This window comes from Engystomops pustulosus, chromosome 3 (assembly GCF_040894005.1).
Source record: "Engystomops pustulosus chromosome 3, aEngPut4.maternal, whole genome shotgun sequence".
NCBI lineage: Eukaryota > Metazoa > Chordata > Amphibia > Anura > Leptodactylidae > Engystomops > Engystomops pustulosus.
Genome location: NC_092413.1, coordinates 108972427 through 108998002, shown reverse-complemented (window position 1 = coordinate 108998002; position 25576 = coordinate 108972427). Strand labels below are relative to the sequence as shown.

The window sequence follows — 25576 nt, the reverse complement described above, 5'->3', positions numbered from 1 at the left end:
TGATGTAAAATGTTCATATTTAATTACTAAATTAATAAAGTTAAACAGTTTTCCATGAAAAAATGTAAAGAAATGATAATAGGAAATTAGTTAAGACTTTAAATTGATAACATGATGTAAAAACCAAAGGCAAAGGACAATTACTCAATAAACAGAATTTGCCTAAGAATGATACAAAGAAACACTGGTTTTGTGCATTCCCCATGAAATGTATAGTGCATAGTAATTCCATTGGAGAACGTCTCAAGACAAGTAGAAATAAGTTTCGTAACCAACTTTGAAAAGACGCGTTTTACATTGGTAAATAATACATTTTTTAAAAAAAATTAACCATCTGCTTACGTACTCCTGGGTGGTCTTAAGATTACCAAAGGTTACACAGTTGTGTATTGCAAGCGCAAAAAATAGAGAAAGGTTAAATGTTTATCAAAAATTAAAAGAAAATCTAGTAGGTAGCTAACATGACATGGATTTTCAAGAAGCCATATTCATACAATCATATGAATGTTAAATATAGACAATACTTGGAATAGGAATTTAGGTGGCGCCTTGGTGGCGCTATTGTGCCCCCTATTCATTGGCCATTTACCACTGTCAGATAGAGGATGTCACTAATCTAGAACCTTATAGAAATAAAAGAAGGTATCAGCTTATAATATAGCTTCTATCACTGTCAGTCTTCAAATGAAAGTGCAATGTTAGTGAATGCTTGACTTGCGTAGTTCTCGGATCTCGTCACTCCTCATTCAGGAACTTGTGAAATGTTTCTCTTTAATTGGCATTAATGTTCCAGATCCAGACTGGAACTCCTGCCCCCAAGCCTGTCTGTCTGTGTGTATAGATGCACGTATGTACAACATGTGCTGCATGGTGGAATGTATGTACAACTTGCATTTATATAAGTACATGTACAAAAAGCAAAAAAAGATGCATCTATACATTAAATAAAAATGTTATGAAGTGTATGAGAGCACTTTATAAAGTAATACTTGTGTAGACTCAAATGGAAACGGTAAAAATGCATGGATTCTGCTTTAAAAAAAATCTCTAACGTTGGGAATTGGCACAGAGTTAATATTTACAATGAACAGAGGTTTTGCAGTTTACATAACATCAATACAATGCATCATCAAAGTCTTTGCTTGAGCAGATTTATTTTCTCCTTTCCCCTGTTGTTTTACTGTTTTCAAAAGAGAACATTCAGATTATTATAATTGGCCATGGAAAAAAGTTTTCTTTAAGTTCTGAGTGTCACGCCTACGTGCAACCCACAGTGGAAGAAAGAGCTCCTTGTTAAGGGCAGTCATTAAACTGGAAGCAAATTCTAGGATTTAAACCTGTCGATGGCTTGGTGTAGTCAAAACTTTACAGGTTGTCTCCAGGTTGGTACTGGGGTTCAGTGGCAGTGAAATAGTCTTCCAGAAAACCTTGTAGATATTCAAACGTTGGGCGCTCCTCTGGATCTTTTTTCCAGCAGTTAAGCATGAGCTCATGCAGAGAGTTAGGACAGTCTTGTGGACATGGCATCCTGTAGCCACGCTCCACTTGTTCCAAAACCTCACGGTTATTCATTCCTGGAGACAAATAAAATATTTCATGACAAAATACAGTATTTTTAGGACTAATACGCTCCTTACTATAAGACACACCCCAGATTTAGTCTTCTAAAAAAAGGAAGACTATATTTTACACCAATTAATATATCCCTGTTGGTTGCACAACACCGCACACAGCACTGCTTCCTCCATACATTTACACACAGCTTTGCTACATCCATACATTTACACATACAGCTCTGCTACATCCATTCATTCACACAGACAGCTTTGCAATACACACACACATAGGAACAGTCCTATACACAATGTGCGAAGCTACACACATTGTGCACTGCTACACACACTGGGCTCTGCTATGAACACACACACACACACACACACACTGGCTGGGCACTGCTACACACACCCAAGGAACACACTGGGCACTACTATAAACAGAAACACACACAGCTTTGCTATACACACACTGGGCACTACTACACACAGAAACGCACACAGCTCTGCTATACACATACACAAGGAACACACTGGGCACTACTATACACAGAAACACACACGCAGCTCTACTATACACATACAAGGAACAAAATGGGCACTACCACACACAGTAATGCACACACGCAGCTCTGCTAGACACACACATAGGGAACACACTGGGTACTACTATACACAGAAATACACATACAACCTAAAATATATAATATTTGCATAAATTAATATTAATATTTGCAATAAATGTCATTTTCCTGAAAAATTAAACAGTTATAGCCACTAAAGAAACATATGCAAAATACATATTTAGCAAGATTTATCAAAAGTGTCTGATAAATTGTTGTACTTGCGCTTGGCAACCAATCAGAACTCAGCTTTTATTTTATTAACCAGCATGGGAAAATGAAAGCTGAGCTCTGATTAGTTGTCATGAGCAACTAGAACTGTTTTGCTCTCAGGCACTTCTGGTACATCAACCCAATTAAATTGTGTCTTTTACTAAAGATGCAAAACGACCTCCTGAACCACTCATTCTAGAAAACAACGGTAGTAAGTGGATTATAATATAGGTAGTTTTTGGTGGTAGCCCAGGACTCAAGCCTTCTAGTGGGCCCATGGCCACCCAAACCACCCACAAAATTTTATACTCAGAAGGACCTTCACCCATGAAATCCTCATACATCTGTACCTGCTCTCAAAATAAATGTACACAAGAGTCATTTCATGACCTTTCAAGGTCCTCCAAAGGTCCTGAAACGGCAGATTGAAAGCAGGCAGCAGGGATACATCCTCCACTCCCCTAGAAGCTTGATTCTAGTAGTATATGTAGGAAGTGAATAACTTAGCGACTATAAATAGTGTCTACAAACTCACCAGGATAGGGAACTCTTCCTTTTGTTACAAGTTCTGTCAGTAATATACCAAATGACCACACGTCGGACTTGATCGTGAACCTTCCGTAGAGCGCTGCTTCAGGGGCTGTCCATTTTATGGGGAACTTTGCACCTATAAAAATACCCCCAGAGATTGCCATATATAGTATACCATATAGAAACATGGAGCACCGAGCAAGACAAAACCATACAACAACATGATTATACACAGGGCCAAGCACAATGATAACGCACTAAAGGCAGATATTTTAGCTGTATTCTAAAAACAAGTATGACTTATTCGTGACTATAACTAAGCAATCCATCAAATTAACAATATTAACCTACTATGTGTTATTATAAATATTTATTCCTGTGGAACCTATGGTTGGCTGGGTTAATATATCTTTAGAGTATTACCATATAGGGCCAATAGGCCAATTTTAACCCTTGGGTGCCTATTAAAATTTAACTTTTAATTCTTTGTCTAAAAATTTCGAGAACATGTGACTCAGTACTTTGTTGTTTTAAAATTATCAGGAATTCGAGATCAGCCTATTTGTGAATAGCTCTTTCTCTGGATAAATTCCTAAAGGGCTGTCTTTTTTAGCCCTATATTGCTGTGGATGGCGTTCAGACACACATTCAGCACTCTAACATAGGAAGTTAGTAGGGTTGGGGAGAAATGTAGGATTGGGGTAGGGTAGTTCACATCATACATGCATTCATTCCACCTATCTACCTCTTTCCCCCTTTGATTTTCCCTGTGGAGTCGGTGTCCCGATCCTCTGTGTCTCCTAGCTATCTCCCTGCTTGGCTGGTCTCGTGCCCTGGATTTAAAACCTAGCGTCGGGGGGCGACGCTAGGTTTTAAATCCAGGGCACGAGACCAGCCAAGCAGGGAGATAGCGACGCTAGGTTTTAAATCCAGGGCACGAGACCAGCCAAGCAGGGAGATAGCTAGGAGACACAGAGGATCGGGACACCGACTCCACAGGGAAAATCAAAGGGGGAAAGAGGTAGATAGGTGGAATGAATGCATGTATGATGTGAACTACCCTACCCCAATCCTACATTTCTCCCCAACCCTACTAACTTCCTATGTTAGAGTGCTGAATGTGTGTCTGAACGCCATCCACAGCAATATAGGGCTAAAAAAGACAGCCCTTTAGGAATTATAAATATTTAATCACAATATGATGACTAGTAGAATTAGCAATGTAACATTTGAATTTATATAAATATGTGAAAAATATACATTTTCAGAAATAACTAAAATACTTGCTATATAAAATCTTCCTTGTTTACTGTATGATCAAAATAAAAAATAGATGTAAAAATTCAGCATCTCTATCATAACAGGAACATCTTGTGATGCCTCTATGGAGCAGAGAATGCTCGAAACAGATAGTTTCACTGTAATAAGATGGGGAACTCTGACCCATGTGGTGTGATGATAACAACTGTACAACCATGGGATGCACAGTTCATTGTATAAGATGCGATTCCACTGTTTAAATCCATAATATCTCCTACTTATTAGTCTGGGCTCAGTTATATCAAATATTAATGACTCTTAAATAATCATCTGGCTTTATCTGAAATGGCGTCCTGTCAATGATAATGTAGGATAATAACGCTAGAGAGCTCAGCAGAGAAACAAACACCATCTGTCAAAGGCAGAAGGTGGGGACCTCAGTGTCTGAGATAATGGCCACATACTGTAATTAGTATGAAGATGAAATACAGCCAACTGCAATGTGTTCTGCTATATTATAATGGAGAAAACTAATATTACTACAACGTTGTGGTTTAAGGTGATAACAGATATGGAGGTAATCTGCTTTCTCTCCTTCACTCCAAGCTGATAAGAAAGAGGAGATGAGGAGCCATCAAGTAGGACTGCTCACAGCTGTATAACCTGACATGCAAGTATGCAAGGATCTAGGCGTACTTCTTCATACATTTCATCTAATCTTACTTGTTACAGCATCCGCCAGTCTCTCTGTCGGCCCAAAGCTCTGCCACCCCCAGTCCTAATAGGCCACTCTCATACCTCCCAGAATGCAGCAAGTTGCAGTGTACTAAACAATTCTCAGAAAATGTCTACTAAGCCACGCCTCCAACCCCCCAACTTCTTATGTGTCCACACAGTATAACCCCCTTCCCCTTAGTGTCCACCACACTGGATAATGCCCTTCTTTGGACCCCCCTTGATGATACCACCCAACTAAAATTGCTTCCTTCTAGCAGCCCCTTACTGATAATATCCACCTTTGTTCAGCCCTCTCTTAAAATTTTCTGAAGCACCCCACTTTTGCCCTCTTTTCTGTAGCAAGCACCCCACTTTTGCCCTCTTTTCTGTAGCACCCTCCCACCACAAGTGAATCCAAGGAAAATTCTCTTACCTTGCCTTGCTGTGTATTCATTGTCTTCAATTAATCGAGCAAGACCAAAATCTGCAATTTTGCAAATTAAACCATTGCCAACCAAAATGTTTGCAGACCTTAAGTCTCTGTGTATGTAATTCATACGTTCAATATAAGCCATCCCCGCAGCGACCTACAAAACCAAGAGGCATCACTTAATACTATATTCACTTATAACTTTCTATAGAGAATGTAGAAAGAAAGGTTTACCTGGGCAGCCATATCAACTAAGTTGGGCAATTTCAAAGCTCGTCCTTCCCCGTCTTTGAGAAACTCTAGCAAACTCCCTGCATAAAATCAATATTCAGATATTACTATCTGGCTGTACATTTATAGAAACATGGTTACATGAGGATAGAAAAGCAAGGATGTATTAACATACATGAGTTTATTCCTGGGTTCTTTAAAGGATAAATCTTTACTGTACCCCTGAACCATTAGTATTATGTGCACATTAGTAATAAGATTAAGTGACCTAGACAGATAATTTACAGGAATTTCTGACCTTTGCTCATGTACTCTGTCACAATGTAGATAGGTTCCTCGGACACTACTGCATAGAGTTGCACCAGTTTATCGTGTTTAAGTTTCTTCATGATCTGAGCCTCTTCCAGGAAAGACTCAGGGGACATGGTACCTGGCTTCAGAGTCTTTATTGCCACCTTGGTGTTTCCATTCCACGTACCTGCATGCAGTAATATGCTTTAGATTAATATAGAATTAACTTATGTTCCTTAAATCTTAGACATCAAAGACTTCCACATCTATCCACACTGTTGTGCATGCACATAGTCTTAACATTAATATCTGGACTAAATTCATCTGTTATTTGAGAGTAGCTGTCATTTTAACTATTTTATAGCTCAGGTGAACATATGAAAAATTGCAATATATCTGGTGTATAAGCCCTTGCCCTTCATGAAAGACCAGTTACTATTTAATAGTAAAACACTAACCTCAACTATTACAAGTCAAATAACTTGGATGGCAATATGTAATCTTATAACAAGAGCAAAGAAAATGGAATTGGCCACTTTAATATGCCCAGAAAACATCCCAAAATAAAGACATGTACAAGGGTACATAATGAAAATGCTTTACTAAAAACTGTGTGTCCAGATAGTATTGTTAAAGCAGCTTATTTAAACTTCCTTCCCTTATGAGTACAGTATTAACATGCATTTCCACAAACTACATTCATGCAATGACAAGCACTCATGCATGGGATCTTTATCTAGAAACCTCTTTTAATAGAAAAATGATCACTGCTGAAGACGAGGCCATTTAGAAGTTTTTTAGGCCCAATATATAATGCCTTGTGCACCAGTTTTCAGGCATGAAAGTTGCAAGTCTTGGCGCACGCCACAGCACCTATTTCCCGTTTTGCACAAAGCACCACTTTTATAGAAGTGAGGTTCAAGGCCCTGGCCAGCCAAATAACCTGTGCAAAAAACTGGGGAAGGTTATAGATATTGTATTCCAGGGCAAATTTTTTGGTCTCTGTGACAATTGGATTTTAAAACTTTTGGATTGTCAAAAGAACCATTATTAACAATAAATCTTAAGTGCAGGCACCTTTGATAGCTTTTACAGCTGATTATTATAGTCTTGGACTAAAATACAGTAAATGACCAACATACAGAGTACCATTTGTAACTAGGGGTCGTCTGTAAGTCGGGTGTTCTTAAGTAGGGGACCGCCTGTATTCTTAATAATTCTGGTATGTTAAATTATCTAGACTGGTCCCGGGGGGGGGGGGGGGGGGGCATGCATATCCCAATCATTTTAGATAACAGATCCCATGCTGAATTTTTAAGAGCTAATGACAAACATAACAGACAGTGCATGCACAAGAGCACAATACTTATATTGTCAAGCAGCACAGAGCTGAAACTAGGCTATCCTGTAGTATTCTGGTCACAAGTTTGCATCAGTATTTCTGAACCAAAAATAGAAAAGAGACCCATAATGGAAAGATTTGTACATCTTCTCTGTATTGGACCAATTTCTGTTTTTGTCTTGCAGATTGAAATGCAAAATAATGATCAGAAAACCTCCAATATAATAGATGAATGTATCATAGTGTTGACAATGAAGTGCTAGAAATTGGCCCACATTTACTAAAATACTGTGCAAACTGCGCTAGGTGCAGTTTGCCTGTGTGGTGTGCAGGGGGTGCCAGATTCAGGATTTCTGGTGCCTGTTCTTCATTAATATTGCGCTCCCTGCACTGCCCTGATAGAGTGCACCACTTGTATTCGGTGCACCCTTAACATAGGGCGTGCCACACATTTCTGTTGGACTTTGCATGATAAATGTGGCGCACAGTGGGACTGAGCACCAGAGCGCCCCTTTCCGTGCAGAAATTTGTTTCACATGAAGAATAGTGTAGCTGCACTACAAAATGGTCACGTGCAACACAAATGTGGGGCAGGCACTTCTTCCATACCTGTGCAAGCAGTTGGCACCTAAAATAACATGCAAAGTCTGCCAGAAAAAATGATGCGTGGCCCTTATTTATTTTTCTAAAGTTTGTACAAAATATGTTGCAAAAATGAAATCATGTAATAGTTGCCAAAACCTGGACCAATATTGGTGGAATTGGTCAATCATTAATTGAGGAAAAGGAGCCAAATAACTTAGGTATAGGACAAGAAGGATTCTTTTTTTCAATGGGAGCTGAGCTGCCAGAGGAGTTTGGCAGTTGCTTTTTTCCCCATTGAATTAAACCTTCAAGATTGTCTGACCAGACCCACATGTTTATGGCTTAGGCGGGACAATCAACTATTTGACTGACAATAGTGAACTGTATACGGGCAGCTTAAAGGAAATCAACCACTTCCATACAGTGGATCTGAGCAGGGCTCACTTACTCATAGCTGTGGTGCTACCAGAGAAGAATCTGTAAACCTGAAGCCCAGGAATGGTGCATTTGTGGAGAAAAAGACTTTGAAGTTCCTTGGACACGGCAGCCCTGGAGCACCCGAGGGAGGTGGAGAACAGCTTTGGTGCTCCTTAAATGCCTAATTATGCATGCCTATCGCAGCTGGAGCTTGCTCTTCCACATAGGAATTGGAGGGAGGAGTGAAGAAGCGCCCCTCAAGCTGAGAGAGGATATCAGTGATGCTCCAAGAGTTTTATAAGTCTCCAAAAACGCACTGTTCCCAGGTTTCAGTTTTACAGATTCAACACCGCAGCAGTTCTGATCAGAACCACTGTATAGCAGTGGTTGATTTCCTTTAAGAAAACATTAAAGGAAATCTACCATCAAAATCTGTCATACCAAATATAAGAAGATTACCGAAATCACGGTGCCTGGATCTATGATTAAGTGACCTTGGTTGATCATTTGTGATTTTGATAGTAGATTTCCTTAAAAGAGACAAATTATTTCCTTGCTTTGCTTACAAAAAAAGTTGTTCCACATCTCCTTTATGGAGGAATTGGTCCACCTTACCATACCACACTTCAGCGAAACAGCCCTGACCGAGCTTCTGTAGCAGAAGTATTGTGCTCCGTGACACTTCCCATGCATCTTTAGACAATCCAACAGTTTGTGGGAAATAACGTGGTGCAATCATTGTAAAATTATAACACAAACCATCAGCTTTTTCTACGGAAAAGGAAATTAATGGAAACAATTAAATCTATAGCATGCAGTAAGAAAGATGGAAGGTGTTGTAAACTAATTTTACTTAAGAAGCAACAGCTCTAGTCTGAGAAGGAGCTAGAAATACTGTGGCTACTGTGGCTGAATTTTGAATGGTCCCCATTTTGCTTCACTTTCCATCTTTCCTTTTGTCACGGAACGGAACAGTGGTTAGCTTAAATTAATTATGTTGACTGCGTACCCATCCATACTTCCCCAAACTGCCCATTGCCCAGCCTCTTGATCAGCTGGAGGGATTCTCTTGGGATTTCCCAGACATCTTTGGTTTTGACAGACAGGTCAGTAAGCCTTGGCATTCCTTTATGGCAGGGTACTACCAAGCGGCAACACAGACCAGCAGCTCTCTCTGAGAGGCATGAAAGAAGAAGCCAGAGGAAAGAAACAATATGACAAACCGAACTGGAGCAAGGAATCACAAGCAAGAAACATATGACATCAGATGACAGCAGGAAGTAAAATGGCATGTGTATAGTGTCTGCTTTTCAGAAATGCATTATGTGGTATTGGTTTATTTATGCTATAGGTCAGTGATGGCTAACCTTTTAGAGCCGGAGTGCCCAAACTTCAACTAAAAGCCACTTATTTATAGCAAAGTGCCAGCGCAGCAATTTAAGCAGTAATGTATTTCTCCTTTTTCTTTGACAATTTTCAATTGTTCAGCCTCTTAAGGACACCAACACAGTTGAAAGGAGGAGGGCAAATTCGTCTAATATTGCAGGAAGATTCTGTAGGAAGATTCTTTGAGTCCTGTCTGGTGAACTTCATTATGGGGTGATGACCTGGGTGCCCACACAGAGGGCTCCGAGTGCCGCCTCTGGCACCAGTGCCATAGGTTCGCCACCACTGCTATAGGTAATATTCAATAACAATAACAACCAGTGACAGAGGATTTTTACATAGGGGATTCTGGCACAGTTTCAATCTGAAAGAATTATTGCCCTGACTCCTCCCATTGACTGTAATGGGAGACCATAGGGTCTCTTTTTCCCACAAGCAGTTTTGTCCAAAAGAATAATATGCCCTAAATGGCAAGCGGAATGAACACGGATTTAGCTGCAAACATAGAATATGCCATTTAAAATATGTTCTAGAGAGCATGACAGCAGGTTATGAATATTGGGTATCAAATATTATCGTTCATTTTTGCATTTTATTTGATGTGAATGTATACATTTTTGGAAATTTAGCCAATGTACGTTTAGGGGTTTAGTTTCTATGATGCGGTAATAAATGGGGTTTTACTAATATTTAGGACTCTTATATTTAGAACACTTGAAAACTGTAGTGGTCCCTCAAAATTTGAGTCTTAGCAATTTTAATGAAAACGTGAAAAATCTAACCTAAAGTTCTAAGCCTCATATCCTACAAAAATGAAAAAATGCATAAAAAATGTGGCAACATAAAGCGGACATTTAGGAAATGTTAGTTATTAGGTTAGGAATCAAGTTATTTTGATGTAAAGATTTCCAAAGTTTTAAACACATTAAGTGACACAAGTCAAATTTGAAAAAATGGGAAGGCGCAAAATAGCCAAAGGGTTAAACCAATCAGAAGAGTAGAGAACCATGTACAGAGTAAACCAAATAACATATCCTATTTTCCATGCAAAAGATTGTATTCTCGGCAAAAAGAGTATCTGTAAATATAAGAAGGGCATTAAACAGCAGTGCCACCCCTCATCTCCTTTAGTAATATTTCCTGACTTTAAATTTAGTTTAAATAATTAAGCAATTAACAATATATATTTTAAATAAAACATATGGCTTGATTATTAGCCTACAATAGCCCAATACTGTGTGTTTGCTTTTATGTTGGGAAGAATTTATTAGATGAAGGTTACCATTTCTTTTCTGGCAGAAAAGATAAAAATGCCACCTTCAGTATATATTTCCTCTACAGAACTTGAGAGTGATGAGAGAGAATAAATGTAAAGTAAAGGAGACAAGGAATAAATGTAAAACAAGAGGTACACTGTGTAAGGCCCCATGCACACATCTGTACTCTACGACCTTGAGCAAGCCGCATGGTTCTGCGTCACCACATCGGTGAATATCGCTTTCCACCGTCACCAGATGTCCTAAGGGCCGCATACAATGGCCCAATGGCAAATAATAGCCCACGGCCCAACGGCATGCAACAGCACATGGCTGTTGTGTGTAAAATAAATCAATAGTGTAGATGAAAACAGTAAACCTTTAAAATGTATAGAATTCACACGTTTATGTTGATGTTAACTCATTTGAACTCATTGCTAACTCAGCGTGTGATTGCGGCAGCAGTCCTTGCATTGCTTTTCAAAACGCAATCAAAATGCCAAATATGAATCCTGTCTGAAGGAAAATATAGGCAAGCAGGGGAGGCAAAATCAGACTGCTATATTGATTTCTACAATTAAAAAATGGCTGCAAACGTTTAGTTATGCTTCAAAGTTTCAGTGAACAAAACTGGCAATGTATAAAAGTTTGTGAAACATACTTTTCTGCTCTAAAGCTTTGACAATGAGCAGCAGAAAAATCTGCATCAGGAAATATCTGCCTTCTGGAAACATCTGGTTCTGCACATTAGAGAATTCCAGACTCTAGAATCCTGATATGACCCCACTCTCACACAAAGTCTGGTAAAACTATAAAATATATTATGTTTTTCCCTGCAATGGGACAGATTATATCAGTACTTGTGAATGAGTCACCAGAAGGCAGAAATGTCTTATGCTACATGATGAAAGCTGAGAACAGTTTCATGGGAATCACCATAAATATTAGAGAAGATCATAAAACTGTTTTGCCGATCTAAATAACAAGCTAGAGAGTTACAGTCTATAAGCATTTATATTTCTCTGTATGTTGCCATATTATATTGATAGTAGTCATACCTGAATAATGATGAACAAGCTGCTGAAGGGTTTCAAATTGGGCCCTCGTTGTTATGTAATACCCGCCATTGTCAAGTTTTCGGATCTTATAGTGTTTGACATGATCTCCTTTCATGTCATCCCAGTCTCGAATAGACAATGAATAGGCACCTGAAATGTCAAATGGATGTCAAATTGTATTTTGTATGGGTCATAGTGAAACTGTGTTCTGCATTACAGCTTCTTGTAGGTTTGGGTCCCTTTACAAAGTTTTGGGTTGTCATGGAAACAAGGATTAAAAATAGAGCTGGAGGCCTGGACCTGACAACAGTAATTCACTTTAGCCCCAGGCTGCAATGATCTGTAGGCCCTAGTGCAATGTCACTGTTAGTTGTTGGGCCAATATCAAAACTTTTAATAAAGATTAGAGGCAATAGGCTTTTCACATGACACAATATTAGGTCTTTATTGAGGGATAATCCAAATAAGGGGGAACCTTATACCAGGCTTTAGGGTGAAATTTGTGACCTCTTTTCTGCCTCAAAAGTCGCATATCCCGAGTGTGAATAGAAAAAGCTGGAGACTCAGATGTTAAACCACTCATCCATAAGCAATTGCAAGGTGCAAACCCCAGTGATATCAGTGACAAATGAATCCCAGCAAGTTTGAGTGAGCTTTGTTGTTTTTTTGCAGGTTTTTATGCAACATTTCAGCAAACAAACGAGTCACAAAACATCCATCCACCTATAGGACGTTTAGTGGTTGTTTAAAAGGTCTTCACGCCGATCCAACTGTATAGGGGGCATTGACTGTTAATAAGTTCATCCCCCGTTTAGTTGGAAGCAGATCACCAGTTTAGTTGGGGAAATATTTGGCAAGAGGGCGGCATAAAAACAGACGACAGGTCCTATTTTGTTGGCAGATATCTAACCAAGTGGATGTCGAGCATGTTGAGTGATTTACCTCAATGCTCCCTTCTGTAGAAACTGAAATACAGTGATATTCTAAAAGGTGGTTAAAAGAGTTTACCCCTCAGTAGTAACACCTGCCCCTATTAGGGTATATGAAAAGCAAGAGGTAGACCTTACACAAGCTGAACATATTACATTGACATGCATTCATCTGCAGGGCCATTGCATGATAAATGCACAACCAGCTTAAAATGTCTAGGAGTTGGGGCCCCATGGTATAGTCATGTCTCCCCTCATAATAACAGCATTGTCACCCATTAGAGAGTTACTTTTTCCTCCAAAGACATCAAATACACCAAAGACATTCCAGCAAATAATTGATATTGTGTAATGAAAGTTATAAAATTTTCCTATATACTTTCTGTATCGGTTCTTTAAGGTTTCCAAGATCTCTTCTTGCTTTCATCAGTAAGAAGCTTCATTGTTTACTTCCTGTAGATAAACAATGGTCCATGGTCATGTGATCTTACACGGCTCGTTATAACACAGTTTAATCAAAGCTAACGAGCCGTACACCTGTGTGACATCACATGACCATCAACTGGTGTTTATCTACAGGAAGAAAACGATAAAGCTTCCTGTTGCATGACAGCAATTAGACAGCAAGAATTGATACAGAAAGCATATTTGACATTATATAACTTTTCATTACACAAACAATATCAAGTATTTGCTAGAATAACCCATTTAAGTCTTGAAACACTCCAGCCACACTCCTTTATAAGAAGACCTACATTTTTAGAGGTATGTAAATCACATTTAGGCAGTCATCTTATAACATGTTTAATATAAAGGTATGTATATATGTTGCTGCATCTGGAAGCACCGGCACAACAGTTTCTAGTTGTCACTTTAGACTCTATTACTCTCACCTTTGGTGGTTTCACTTTCACGTATTAAGTAGGTACCCCTTGGATTTCCAAAGGATAACAATTGTCTCTCTGCATCTTTCCTGCCCAGTTTGCCAAAGTACCATCTAAAAAAAGACAGACATTTAATATAAACAATCCCTTCTTCCTGATTTTACAAACAAGACTTACACATAAGGTCCTTTTTAGAATTGTATGACCTATGTTCATGATGGTTCTACGAAACAACATGATGGACTCAATTGCCGTATAGTAGCTATATCTTATGACAACTTCTAATTACAATAAACTATGATCGTATTTCTGCCATTTCTGGCAGCAAGAATATAACTGTATCAGTAAAATAAAAAACTACAAGTCCAGCAGCACCATGGCAATAGCGAAAAACATTGTGGGTACAAATTGCAGCCTGGTCTTGACACACACCAGGCAATTTAACGCCAAAGAAAAATGAGACTGCACTCCAAATTTGGTGAAAAAACGAGTGGCTGCTTTATTTACCCAAGTGCAACCTTTCAGACTCTATTCAGGAGTTTTGCATTACTTGTCAGCACCATTCACTTGTGATGAATATATGTGATGACACCGGCCTGTAAAGTGGAAGTGACACTTCAAGTGTTTCAGGCATCCGATTGGTAGGAGATGGATTTCTGGCGACCTCCTATTGATTATCTATACTGTTCAAAAAGCTTAAAAAATGCCCCTTTAACTCACTAGTGCAAAACAATCCAAAAATATAATAATATAATATACATACTCTTCAGCTTGAATGGAATCCACTGGCGCCACATAGTTACTTGGAATATAACCAGTCCCACCGGTTGTCAGCGAACGAGCTTCCCACCAATCCCCTTCACTGCAGACAGATGTAAAAATACAATGATTGATAGAGTACAATATGCTGCAATAGTAGAGAGCTATTAGGGAAAGCATTCAGTTGCATTTTGTTTACTGGGTACCAGAATTATAATATCTATTACAAAAACATATTCTTAAAAAAAATCTAAAATTCTTCTGTCTTATATAAATAATTACATAACTAAATATAAATACAATGGGGTAAATTATTTTGCATTTTTCATCAATAATTTGCTCCAAAGTTTATCAAGGGTTTCAAGCTAGTTTTTAGATACTTTTATGACTAGGATTACAAAAGCTGAATGGCTTTGTGGGAAAAATTCAGTATTCCAAAAATGATGCAAATGTTACAGAATTTTGTTGCCCTACTCTGGTGTCAACTAAGCCATCTAATAGGAGGTACAAAGTATGTGTAGACAGTCTTACACTACACCAGATTTATCCAGCATCAGACACGTGATAAATCTGATACAGCATAAAGATAATATTTCTTATGTGTATTAGGAAAATACATGTAACCCTAAATGGAACCTTATAGCTCCATTAGACAACCCAGATCACACTTTAGAACACTCTGATGTTCTCCATCCCTTTATAGTCTCTGTGACCAGTGGTCCAATATAGCAATAGCTACTTTCTTGGAGGAAAGCAGATTATTGAGCATTGTGTTTTATGTTGACAGCTTGTCTAAATCAAGAAATAATGGAGGCAGCTGCACAGATCATTGACGATGAAATGATGGTGTATTATACATTTTCAAGGCAAGCTTTCAGCTATAAAGCTGTCTGTGCTGAAATAATGTAACTATATTATAAAAATCTCTCCATGAAAGGAGCTGTGTCACATAAGGCCATTTTATACTATTACAGAATCTACTCGGTAAACAGTTCCCCTATAGTGAAGACAGCTGAAGAAGACAATTGCAATCTTACCACTGCATGACATGTGGATTGTGTTTTAACTACATCAAATGCTTATTATCACCAATTGACGCTTTAAAACATGTTTTTGGCTGACTCTTGGGTTTTGGTAGCTGACTAGTATCTTTATTAAATGCAAATGTATTCATAAATTTTGGGCAATTCAACTAAAATAGGTCAGAGATACAGTCCATGCTTTTTGTTGGTTTCTTTAACATAAATCAGAGAGTAATTCTGCATAAAATGTTGCAGAATTAAAAAAAAAAAAAAGTACAACTGATAAATCTATTAGTAAACTGCTTGTGGAATTGTGTAGCAATCTCTTTCTTGCTTGCCTTACCATCTGTTAATTGTTGTACCATATTTCTTAACAGCAACCGTGTGGATGCTCACCTGATGACCACTTGGTCCATGCGTCTAGCCCTGTAAAGGGGATCGTATGTACCTATTTATCTTGTTACCTGACATGACATATTTTAGCTAATATTTGACATTGATTGTATCTCTTAATATGTCCATCAGTAGTCATGTATGTGCTATGCTTACAATATGCTCTTAATTGTCTTACTTAGGGCACTTCACTTGTCCAGTATTTTAAAAAGGGTCTTGGAGACCCAAACACATTATGAGGGCTTTTTAATTTCATGTACTTTATATAATTCTATATTTTTTTTTACTACCAATAAATTTGTTTTATGTTTCCACCTGTTCATTTCTCAATTATTGGGAGTGGAATCAGATTCCTTTGGTGTTGATCCTCTCATTGCCCTGATTGGATATTAGCTCTCCTATAGTGCCCCAACCTCCTTTTCTTGTTCTCTAGGACCTTATGATAGTATTTAGAATACTGTGGTAAAGGACTGCACGTCACTCCACTGGGTGTGCAAGAGGGTGCTCAAGTAGGATACCAGTCCGTTAAGTATAATAATAATAATAAAAAAACACTTGGCACTCCATTTGGTGATGCAAAAACACAGAATTTTACTGGTGTACAAATTATGACAATCCAAATTCATGTAACGTTTCAGTCTTAACCATAGACCTTCTTCAGACACAGATTGCAAGGTGTGGAAGAGGATGATAATGAGCCGCTGTGTGGCGAGAGGCAGTAGAAAAGGCAGCAAGTACTGCTGAGGAGAAAAGCCTGAGGCTGTTTTTTATTATTAGCAATATGTGGCACCACCTGCGGGTAATAGTAGAAACAAATTCAATACCGGACAACCCCTTTACCAGTAAATAAAAAATTGTAAATATTCACCCACTGATGGATTTTTTAAAATACAATTTAATTTTTTTTTCCTTGAGCAAGATCACAGCGTTGTATATTAATTACACCAAGTCAGAGGCTCTAAACATTTCCCTCCCTCCTGAGGAAGCACAACACGCATCAGACAACTTTCCCTTGCGATGGCGTAAGGAAACCATAAAATATCTTGGTCTACACATCTCTCCCAGTACTGAGGAGACGTTCTCTTTTAACTATGCCCATTTGCTTGAATGAACATTGAAAGACCGTAGCAACTATGATAGAAAAAACTATCATGGTTCGGAAGGATGAACCTCCTCAAAATGGACTTTCTTCCTCACTTTTTATATATTTTTCAGGGCACTCCAATAGTTCCTCCACCTTCTTTTTTAAGAGACTACGAGTGGCAATGTTGATACTCAAATACTATCCCAGCATTCCGGATGTGTGTCGGCGATGTGGGGGGAAACTAGGGGTTGATGCTGCATGTATTTTGCGAGGTACTATACGATCAAACCTCTCTTGGAAAGGTTACTATTAGATGGTTACTTGCTCAATTGCTGCTATGCCCAATGAGGGCCGGCTTTCAGGACTACCGTGATTATTTAGGTCACATAAGATCTTTTGTGGGGTTTTTTTTACAGCGGCCAGCATGGTTATTCCCCATTACTGGAGGTTCCCCCTCCCCATTCACTGATTGGGTTCAGGAAATAGGCCACATATGCCGGATGAAGGAACTTACCGCAAAGGTAAACCAAACTACCAAAAAATGTTTTCAAATTATGGCAACCCTGGCTTCTCTTTAAGGGTACGTCGGAGTATAATAGCCTATTTACTTTATACTATTGTATGCTCATATATCACATACAAGCAGAAACATACTCAATAATTTTTCTGCCACCCACAAATTCGGGTGAAATGGATCATCTGCTATTTTCTATGGATGTGTTTATGACTTATTGGACCTATTTTGTGTATGGTCCTGTGAGGCCTTTCTTTGTATCCACCTGTACTTAACACTATCTCTCTTTTCCCAAGTCTGTATTTGTTGTATTACGTTAATGATGAAAAACTTTTTTGGGGGCCGTGCGACACACTTCTGTCGAACTTTGGATGTTAAACTGAGGTCCAACTGAGCAATGGAACACCCCCTGCAGTGCAGAAATTTGTGGCGCATGAAGACACAAATGTAGTGCGGACCCTTCTTAAACACCTCTGCAAGCAGTTTGCACTAGAAAGAACATGCAAAGTCCAACAGAAAACTGGTGCATGTCCCTTAGTAAATGTCCTACAGTATGTAAACTTGGCCACTATGTTAAATAATTGTTGTCCTATTTAATTTAACTTTTCTGCATACCTGACAGTTAAACAAAATCTGCAACAGTCCAGGATGTGTACATGAGGTTTCTGGACATTAGGACCGTGTTCACATGTTGCATTTTAATAGTGTTTCTGTTTGTCTAGTTCTAGCTTATAGATAATAAAACATTAAGATGCCCTTAGTGAAGAGTCACTCTAGATATCACCATCAAACATAGCTATCAAATGCTAGGATGCGGGTAAATGAATAGAAAAATATATCAGAACAGATTATGAACAAAAATATGTAATATAGTTTTGAAGTTTGGACAGAGGATGTGACATTTCCTGTATATTTGAGTTTAAAGATCAATAGCTTGTGGCTCTGTCAGTGGATCTGCAAGTAATAAAAGCAATTTTACAAAGGTAATAAAATGAAGGTACCAATGTCTCCTGGGAATGACAGATATTGCATTTTCTGCAGATGATTGACATTTTGACAGTGACTAGGGAACCAGATGAAAATTGAGAAGAATTGATACTTGCTTGAAATTTTATCATAAATTATGCTGAGTGGTTTACATAACTGTCCGAAAAGTAATCATTTTCCAGAGGTGCGACACGTTGACCTTGAAGTAATAATCAGGGCACTTGGACATCATAGATGGAGTCCCCCATTATGAGCCAGGGGAGATGACTGCTCACAATGACAGCCTCTTGAATGTTGAAACTATCTATGTACTAGGCCATAGGCTTGACAAAGGCTGATCTACAGCTGAAACGTTGCCAGAGATGGAATAAACTTCACCTTTTTTTCTTTGACATTTTGGAGTGCTGCCGTTTTCCTTCGTTTATATTCACACTCTTGGGGTAAGAGTATCTGGATAGCACCCGCTTTTCTTTATTTTTATGGCTGTGCTGCTCTACAATTTTTTTGTTATCTATGTACTAGGCCAGCTACACACAAACACGTGCAGTCTTTGGAAATGGGCCCCTATGTTGGTGCAATCCCCTGGACTGAACACATTGCACAAGATGGGGGTCCTTGCATCACACAGGAATATTATGCAAATACTCCATGGCCCAAAAGTGACATAAACTACACTAAATGCAGGGTGCACTGTATTATTGAACACTGATGCATGGTCTTCAATCATTTGGCGCACCCTGCACTGTTCTGGAAGTGTGCGTAATTTTTTTTTTGGTGCACCTTTTATATACAGCGTGCAACACAATTCTGTTGAGCCTCTATAATAAATGTGTCAGAAACTCCGACTAAGCACAAGCATATTTTTTGTCTTGTCGGACACAGTGCAGCCGTGACTAGTACAGACACTTTATAATTACATGATACATGTGAAAGCCGATTCAACCTCCATTATGTGCAATGTTAGACAGAAAACTTGTGCAGCGACTTCAATATATCTGGGCCCATGCCTGCTGTAGAAGTGCAGCACCAGTACACTTCTTACAGTCTTTTGCAATTTGTTCAGTCCCTGTGATTGGACATCTGACATAGCCAACAACATAACTTCTTTGATGTCTTCACTATTTTTATGACTAATTATTTATTCCTTCCACTAAAGTGCCACAGAATATGATGCTTCTATTTAAATCAGTGGTTCTCAACCCTTCTAATGCTGTGACCCCGCAATACAGTTCCTCATGCTGTGGTGACCCTAAACCATGCAACTCCCAGTAAAAACACAGTAAAATTGCGGCTCCGATGGCTTTAGGCGACCCCCGGTTTTAGTTGTTCAACCCCCGCTGGGGTCCCGACCCACAGGTTGAGAACCACTGATCTAAATAAAGAATATTATTAGCATAACAGAATTTAATAATGGCTGACAACCACCACGTGTTACTACAGAAACAAAAGGAATAAAAAATGCAGCAAACATTCAGTAGGTGGCAGTGTGTTACAAGCAGAATGCTAGCAGCCACACAGTAATCTCTAATAGTAAATGACATGGAGAGCAGGACAACACGCCAGGCAGGATTTTGGCAATGTGCTAAATTTAACAGTGGGTGCTGCACGCAAATGAATGACTAGTCAGATCTATCCACTGCAGAGAAATTACAAGCTGACCAAAAAGAACTGGCAGTGTTAAGAATTTCGAATTTTTGGGGATAGGACACGCTGATATTTCTATATTTAAAATGAAATCTTTTATTTGTATGTCTTCTTGCATTACAAAAAGGGTGATATATGAGTTTAATGTGCCTACTTATATAGAAAACAGAATATCATCCTTTCAACTTATGGAAACAAACTCACAGACCACTGTCCTGTAACTCCTTAATAACAAGGCCTGAAAAGGCTTTAAAGGGGATGTGAAGGAATCCAATTTAAAAATAAACATCTTAAACATAAATCTTTCCTTGCTTCCATTCATCCACAGCGCCACCAGTGACTGCCAATCTCTATTAGTATACAGAGGCCAATAGTACTGTTCTGACCACAGCCACGCTGTTTGAGTCAGAAATGCTGAGAGGGGTGAGTACGAGAGATTTATTGTTTTACAGCCGCCCCCCACCAGCCATATATAAATAAAAGTTATATTACTGGATAACCCCTTTAATGACCAGACATTTTTAGCTTAAATCGCTGAGGTCTAGATGGTCTAACCGTTCCTACCAAATACTGCAATAGCCCTGTATTGCAGTATATGACTTATTTACACTGTTTTTGGCATTTTTACACCCGATGACATCAGGGGAACGTCAATCTCACCCAAGATGGCAGCGTTTACCAAGAGGTAAACGCCTGCGATCGGTGCAAGCAATATGCAGCAAACAAAATGTCTATATGAAGAGAGCACATAAGAGGCATAAGAGACATTATGAGGCTTAGAAAAGTAAAGCACAGGGTAGGAGCAATAAAACTGTCACCCCTGTGTACGGACACATTGGGGCATATTTACTTATCCGCTCCAGTCTCGAACCCACTGTGCGTTGTGCGACGAGGAGTCGGGTCTGCCGTGATTCACTAAGCCCGTGCGCCCGAGTTCCTGTCGCTTCTGCGCCGAGGTCCACCGGAGTTCACCTTTTTCTTCCCTGTGGATGTGAGTGCATGTCTTGTGTGTCGTTTTTTACATTCCGCGCATGCAAGCCGGCACCGATGCGCCACAATCCGATCGTGTGCGCCAAAAACCCGGGGCAATCCGGCGCAAATCGTAAATATTCGCGAAATCCAACTGAATCTCAGTCCCGCGGACCCTTAGTAAATGAGCCACATTCTCTTTTACAGCCATCACTATTATATCCTTAATAATGAAAAAAGAGATCACTAGGTCAAGTGGCTGCATCATGTCTTGGATATCTAGAGTGTTCTCACTGTATAAGGCTAAGTTCACTCTACCGTCGGCATATCCATTCTTTATCTCCGTTTAAAAAAGAAAACCGGATGATAAATAAAGTTAGATAAACTGACAGTAACTGATGACATAGGGGCACATCCTGCATGTGTCACTTCCCCACTCAGGTCCGCCGGAGTTCGCCTTCTTCTGCATGTAAGTGCATGTCTTGCGACACAATTTGAATTTTAAATCCCGCAGTTAGTCCGAATCTGTCGAGTTGTCCGGTGGCCACACACCCCAATTTGTGTCGCATGAAAGTCGTCACGATTGCACCAAAATCCGTTGTGGTCAGTTTGGCACCATCAGTTTTGGATCCATTTTTTTTTTAGACAGAGAAAAAATAAAGCAGGCTCCATCTTTTGGTCGTGTCCCAGCAATGAGAATTGGCATACGTCTTCAATGACATTCTGGGGTTGGAAGTATTAGTTGCATTTACTACTATTGTACACATAAATATGTGGCGTATTTGTATAGCATATGTAAAATAAAACATTTCTGACATTTGATGCCTCCAGTCATAACAATAAGACTAGAATGTCCTGAATGTCACCATGCATAGGTGACATAAACACAATACAAAGCACCTTCCCTTTCTTACGACTGGAGGGGGACAAATCCCTATCTTCACCATTGTGCATACAGGCTTATTATGAGAATCAAACAAACAACCAGAGCCTCTCCAGCATAGAATATGCACTGTATGATTTCTGTAGACAGATAGAGGGGGAAGAGTGCAGAGGGAGCAGGGAGGAGGGAGAGAACTGCTCAGGGGGAAGGGTGTGTATGAGCCAGAGCACTGGAGACTGAAGGGGCTCTGCTGAGACCCCTGGAGTACTTGCATTTGACATAAAGATGAAGGTTAATTTTTAACCAAAATACAGCCTTTCACATGGTAATAGATTAATAAATTCGTCAAAATGTGAGTTGATCTGTAAATGGCATTAAGTCTCCCGTGCAACTTTTTGCTGCCAAAAAGATAAGTCTCCCCCTTTGTGTCCATGTATGCTGTAATCCCATCTGCAAAGACACCATGTGTTCTCCTTCATAAACATCATGTTTTTCAGTCTTGTCATGCATTCCACACGTGTCAAGTGTGAAAAGAATGCAGAAAATAGGCACCAGCGTATACATTCTGCACCGTGCAACATCTACGGTTACATCAGTTGAATCCGTTTCTAAGGCTCTATCTATCTATCTATCTATCTATCTATCCACCCATCTATGTCTGCTCTCCCATTTACAGATACACTGCATAGAATAGCCTTATTATGTTAATATGAGGAAACCTATATAACTGAAATGATACCAACAATCTTCCTTTTGACAGGTTTGGTTAGTGGGTTAAAGACTGCGTTGAATAACACATTGAGACATTGATTAACTATAGAGATAAATTACAGGCTAGACCTGTCTGCGCGGTTTTTCTTCCAGGCGACGCCTAGTATGACGTCAGCAGCGGCGCGTCATACTAGGCGCCGTCCGGGGGAGAACAAAGGTGGTGCCCAGCGCGGAGGACCCGCGCGGACATTGGGGGAGCAGTGCTGCACGTGGGGGGGCCCCCGGAGGGTGAGTATATAAGTTTTTTTTTTTTTAACGCTGGGCAGGCTGTATACTACTGTGGTCAAGCTGTATACTACTGGGGGCAGGCTGGGCTGTGCTGTATACTACTGGGGGCTGTGCTGTATACTACTGGGGGCAGTGCTGTATACTACTGGGGGCAGGCTGGCTACATACTGGGGGGGTCTGTGACCAATGCATTTCCCTACCTCAATAGGTTTTCCCAGGTTTTGATGGTAAAATTAGGGGACTCGGCTTATACTCGGGTCGGCTTATACTGGAGTATATACGGTAATATGCACCCTAACAATAAATAGTGAACATGTTTTATGCATTAAGCGTTCCCAGCATTTTCCCCCTTTGTTTCTCAACTTTATTGTCATGTTATTCAGCGACACAATATGGTTTTAAAAAAAACTGAGGCAGAGATCAGGACTTACGAGCTATTAAGTATCTGGAACTTCTCTCCTTTTTGAAAACTTAGGTCATCTTCAGTTCTGGCTTCATAGTCATAGAGAGCCACAAACAGTGTAACTCCTAGGGAATGAAAGTGGATCACATATTAAGTGGCATAACATTAGCTCATACATGAAATAGTTTTGGCAGCAGTTACAATATAACTCAATCTGATAACTCTTTCCATATGCTATGGTTTAGAATAGCCTTGGTCAGTGTTCTGTACTGAACATCATTTCTCCTTTAATCAATGGAGACTAGTTGTCATTGCGGTGAATGTGGAATGTGTGACTATTATGCTTAACAAAGATGGAATTTGGAATCTAGTATATAAATTCACTTTGTGTTCTGCAGAAAAATGCTTCAAAGACTGGAGCTATTTCATTATTCCTGGGCTTGGTAGTCCTGGGTAATGTCAAGATTTGGTGGCAAAATTTCCATACAGGCACAAACCTGTCTGATTATTTTATTCTAGCTGGGAGCATATTGTCTGGAGAATTAACCCCTAGGGGACGCAGCCTCTTTTGGCCTTAAGGACGCGGTCCCATTTTTCAAATCTGACCTGTGTCACTATAAGTGGTTATAGCTTTGGAACGCTATGAGATATCCAGGGGATTTTGAGATTGTTTTCTCGTGACACATTGTACTTCAAATTAGTTTAAAAATTTGGATGAAATCTTTTGCGTTTAGTTATGAAAAAAACCAAAATTTGGCAAAAATTTGGAAAAATTCTTTATTTTCAACATTCTAAATTCTCTACTTTTGATGCAGATAGTCATAGCACCCAAATAAATTCATAACTTACATTTCCCAAATGTCTGCTTTATGTTGGCATGGTTTTTTAAGATTCCACATATTTTACTAGAATGTTATGAGGCTCAGAATTTAGGTATCATTTTTCACATTTTTTGTAAAATCACCAAAACCCGTATTTAGATGGACCTGCTCACCTTCTAATTGACACCGAGAGGCCTAAATAATAGCGAGACTCATAAATTACCCCATTGTGGAAACTACACCACTCAATGTATGAAAAACCACTTTTAAGAAGTTTGTTAACCCTTTAGGTGTTTTATAGGGGTTAAAACAAAATGGAGGTGCAGTCTGCAAATTGTAATATTTTTTCACAATACACTCATTTTGGGTGGAAAATTAAACATTTACAATGGATTAAATTAAAAAAGGCTCCACAAAGTTTGTTACCCAATCTCTCCCGAGTACACGGATACCCCATATGTGGTGGTGACCTGCTGTATGGGCGCACGCCTGGGCATAGGAGGGAAGGAGGCGCCATCCAGATCAGATTTGCTATGTCACATTGTACAGGCTATAATTTTTTTCTTTTTTTAATGTGGACCTATAGGGGCTTATTTCTTTTGCCACATGAGATGCACTTTTCTGGTACGTAATTTCGGGGAATCTATAGGCTAATTGGTGAGATTTTATTAACTCTTTGTTGGTGGAGGAAATGAAAATCATCACTTTTTAGGAAGATTTTTGTTTGTTTTTTTTTTGGCCGTTTACCATACCATAAAAATAGTATATTATTTTTATTCTATGGGTCGCCACGATTACGAAAAGACCTCATTTATATAGATTTTTTATTTTTCCCATTTTTACTGAATAAAAAGTAATTTGGCAAAAATGTTGTTAATTTTAGCATCACCGTCATTCATATGCATAACTTCTTTATTTTTTGCCTCACAAATCTGTTTAAGGGCTTATTTTTTGCGAGAAGGATGGTTCTTTTTAGTGGTCTTATTTTAGATTGCATAACATTTTTTAAATTAATTTTTAGAGCATTTTTTATAGGGTATTAATTGAAAATTGTCTTTTTTTTGGAGCTTTTTTGGGTTTTTTTTTAACGGGGTTCACTTTGCGAATCTAATAACGATTCTGTTTTATTATTCAGATTGTTACGGACGCAGGGATACCAAATATGTGGGGGTTTTGTGTATTTTATTCAATTGTACTGAATAAAAACCAATTTGGAGAAAATCTTGTTCATTTTAGCATCACCATCTTTTCATATGCATAACTTTTTTATTTTTCGGCTGACAAATCTAGTTAGGGGCTTATTGTTTGCGAGAAGAGTTGTTCTTTTTAGTGGGCTTATTTTGGAGTGCATAACATTTTTTAAATCACTTTTTAGAGCATTTTTTATAGGGT

General features: G+C 39.0%; 1 protein-coding gene across 3 annotated transcripts in view; it reads right to left on the bottom strand.

The window, feature by feature from the left end:
- Nucleotides 1–25576, bottom strand: part of FYN (FYN proto-oncogene, Src family tyrosine kinase) — a 101586-nt gene continuing 76010 nt past the window's right edge. For 2 of the 3 annotated variants that reach the window (XM_072141767.1, XM_072141765.1), the window contains 10 exons: nucleotides 23392–23488; nucleotides 14470–14568; nucleotides 13716–13819; nucleotides 11894–12043; nucleotides 9203–9367; nucleotides 5857–6036; nucleotides 5562–5638; nucleotides 5331–5484; nucleotides 2925–3056; nucleotides 1–1574 (listed from right to left, as the gene is read on the bottom strand). In XM_072141767.1, coding sequence (XP_071997868.1) covers nucleotides 1366–1574; nucleotides 2925–3056; nucleotides 5331–5484; nucleotides 5562–5638; nucleotides 5857–6036; nucleotides 9203–9367; nucleotides 11894–12043; nucleotides 13716–13819; nucleotides 14470–14568; nucleotides 23392–23488 — 1367 coding nt within the window. In that variant the 3' untranslated portion in view covers nucleotides 1–1365. Of the gene's footprint in view, nucleotides 1575–2924; nucleotides 3057–5330; nucleotides 5485–5561; nucleotides 5639–5856; nucleotides 6037–8808; nucleotides 8965–9202; nucleotides 9368–11893; nucleotides 12044–13715; nucleotides 13820–14469; nucleotides 14569–23391; nucleotides 23489–25576 lie in introns of all 3 variants that reach the window. The other variant, XM_072141768.1, reaches the window with a different exon arrangement.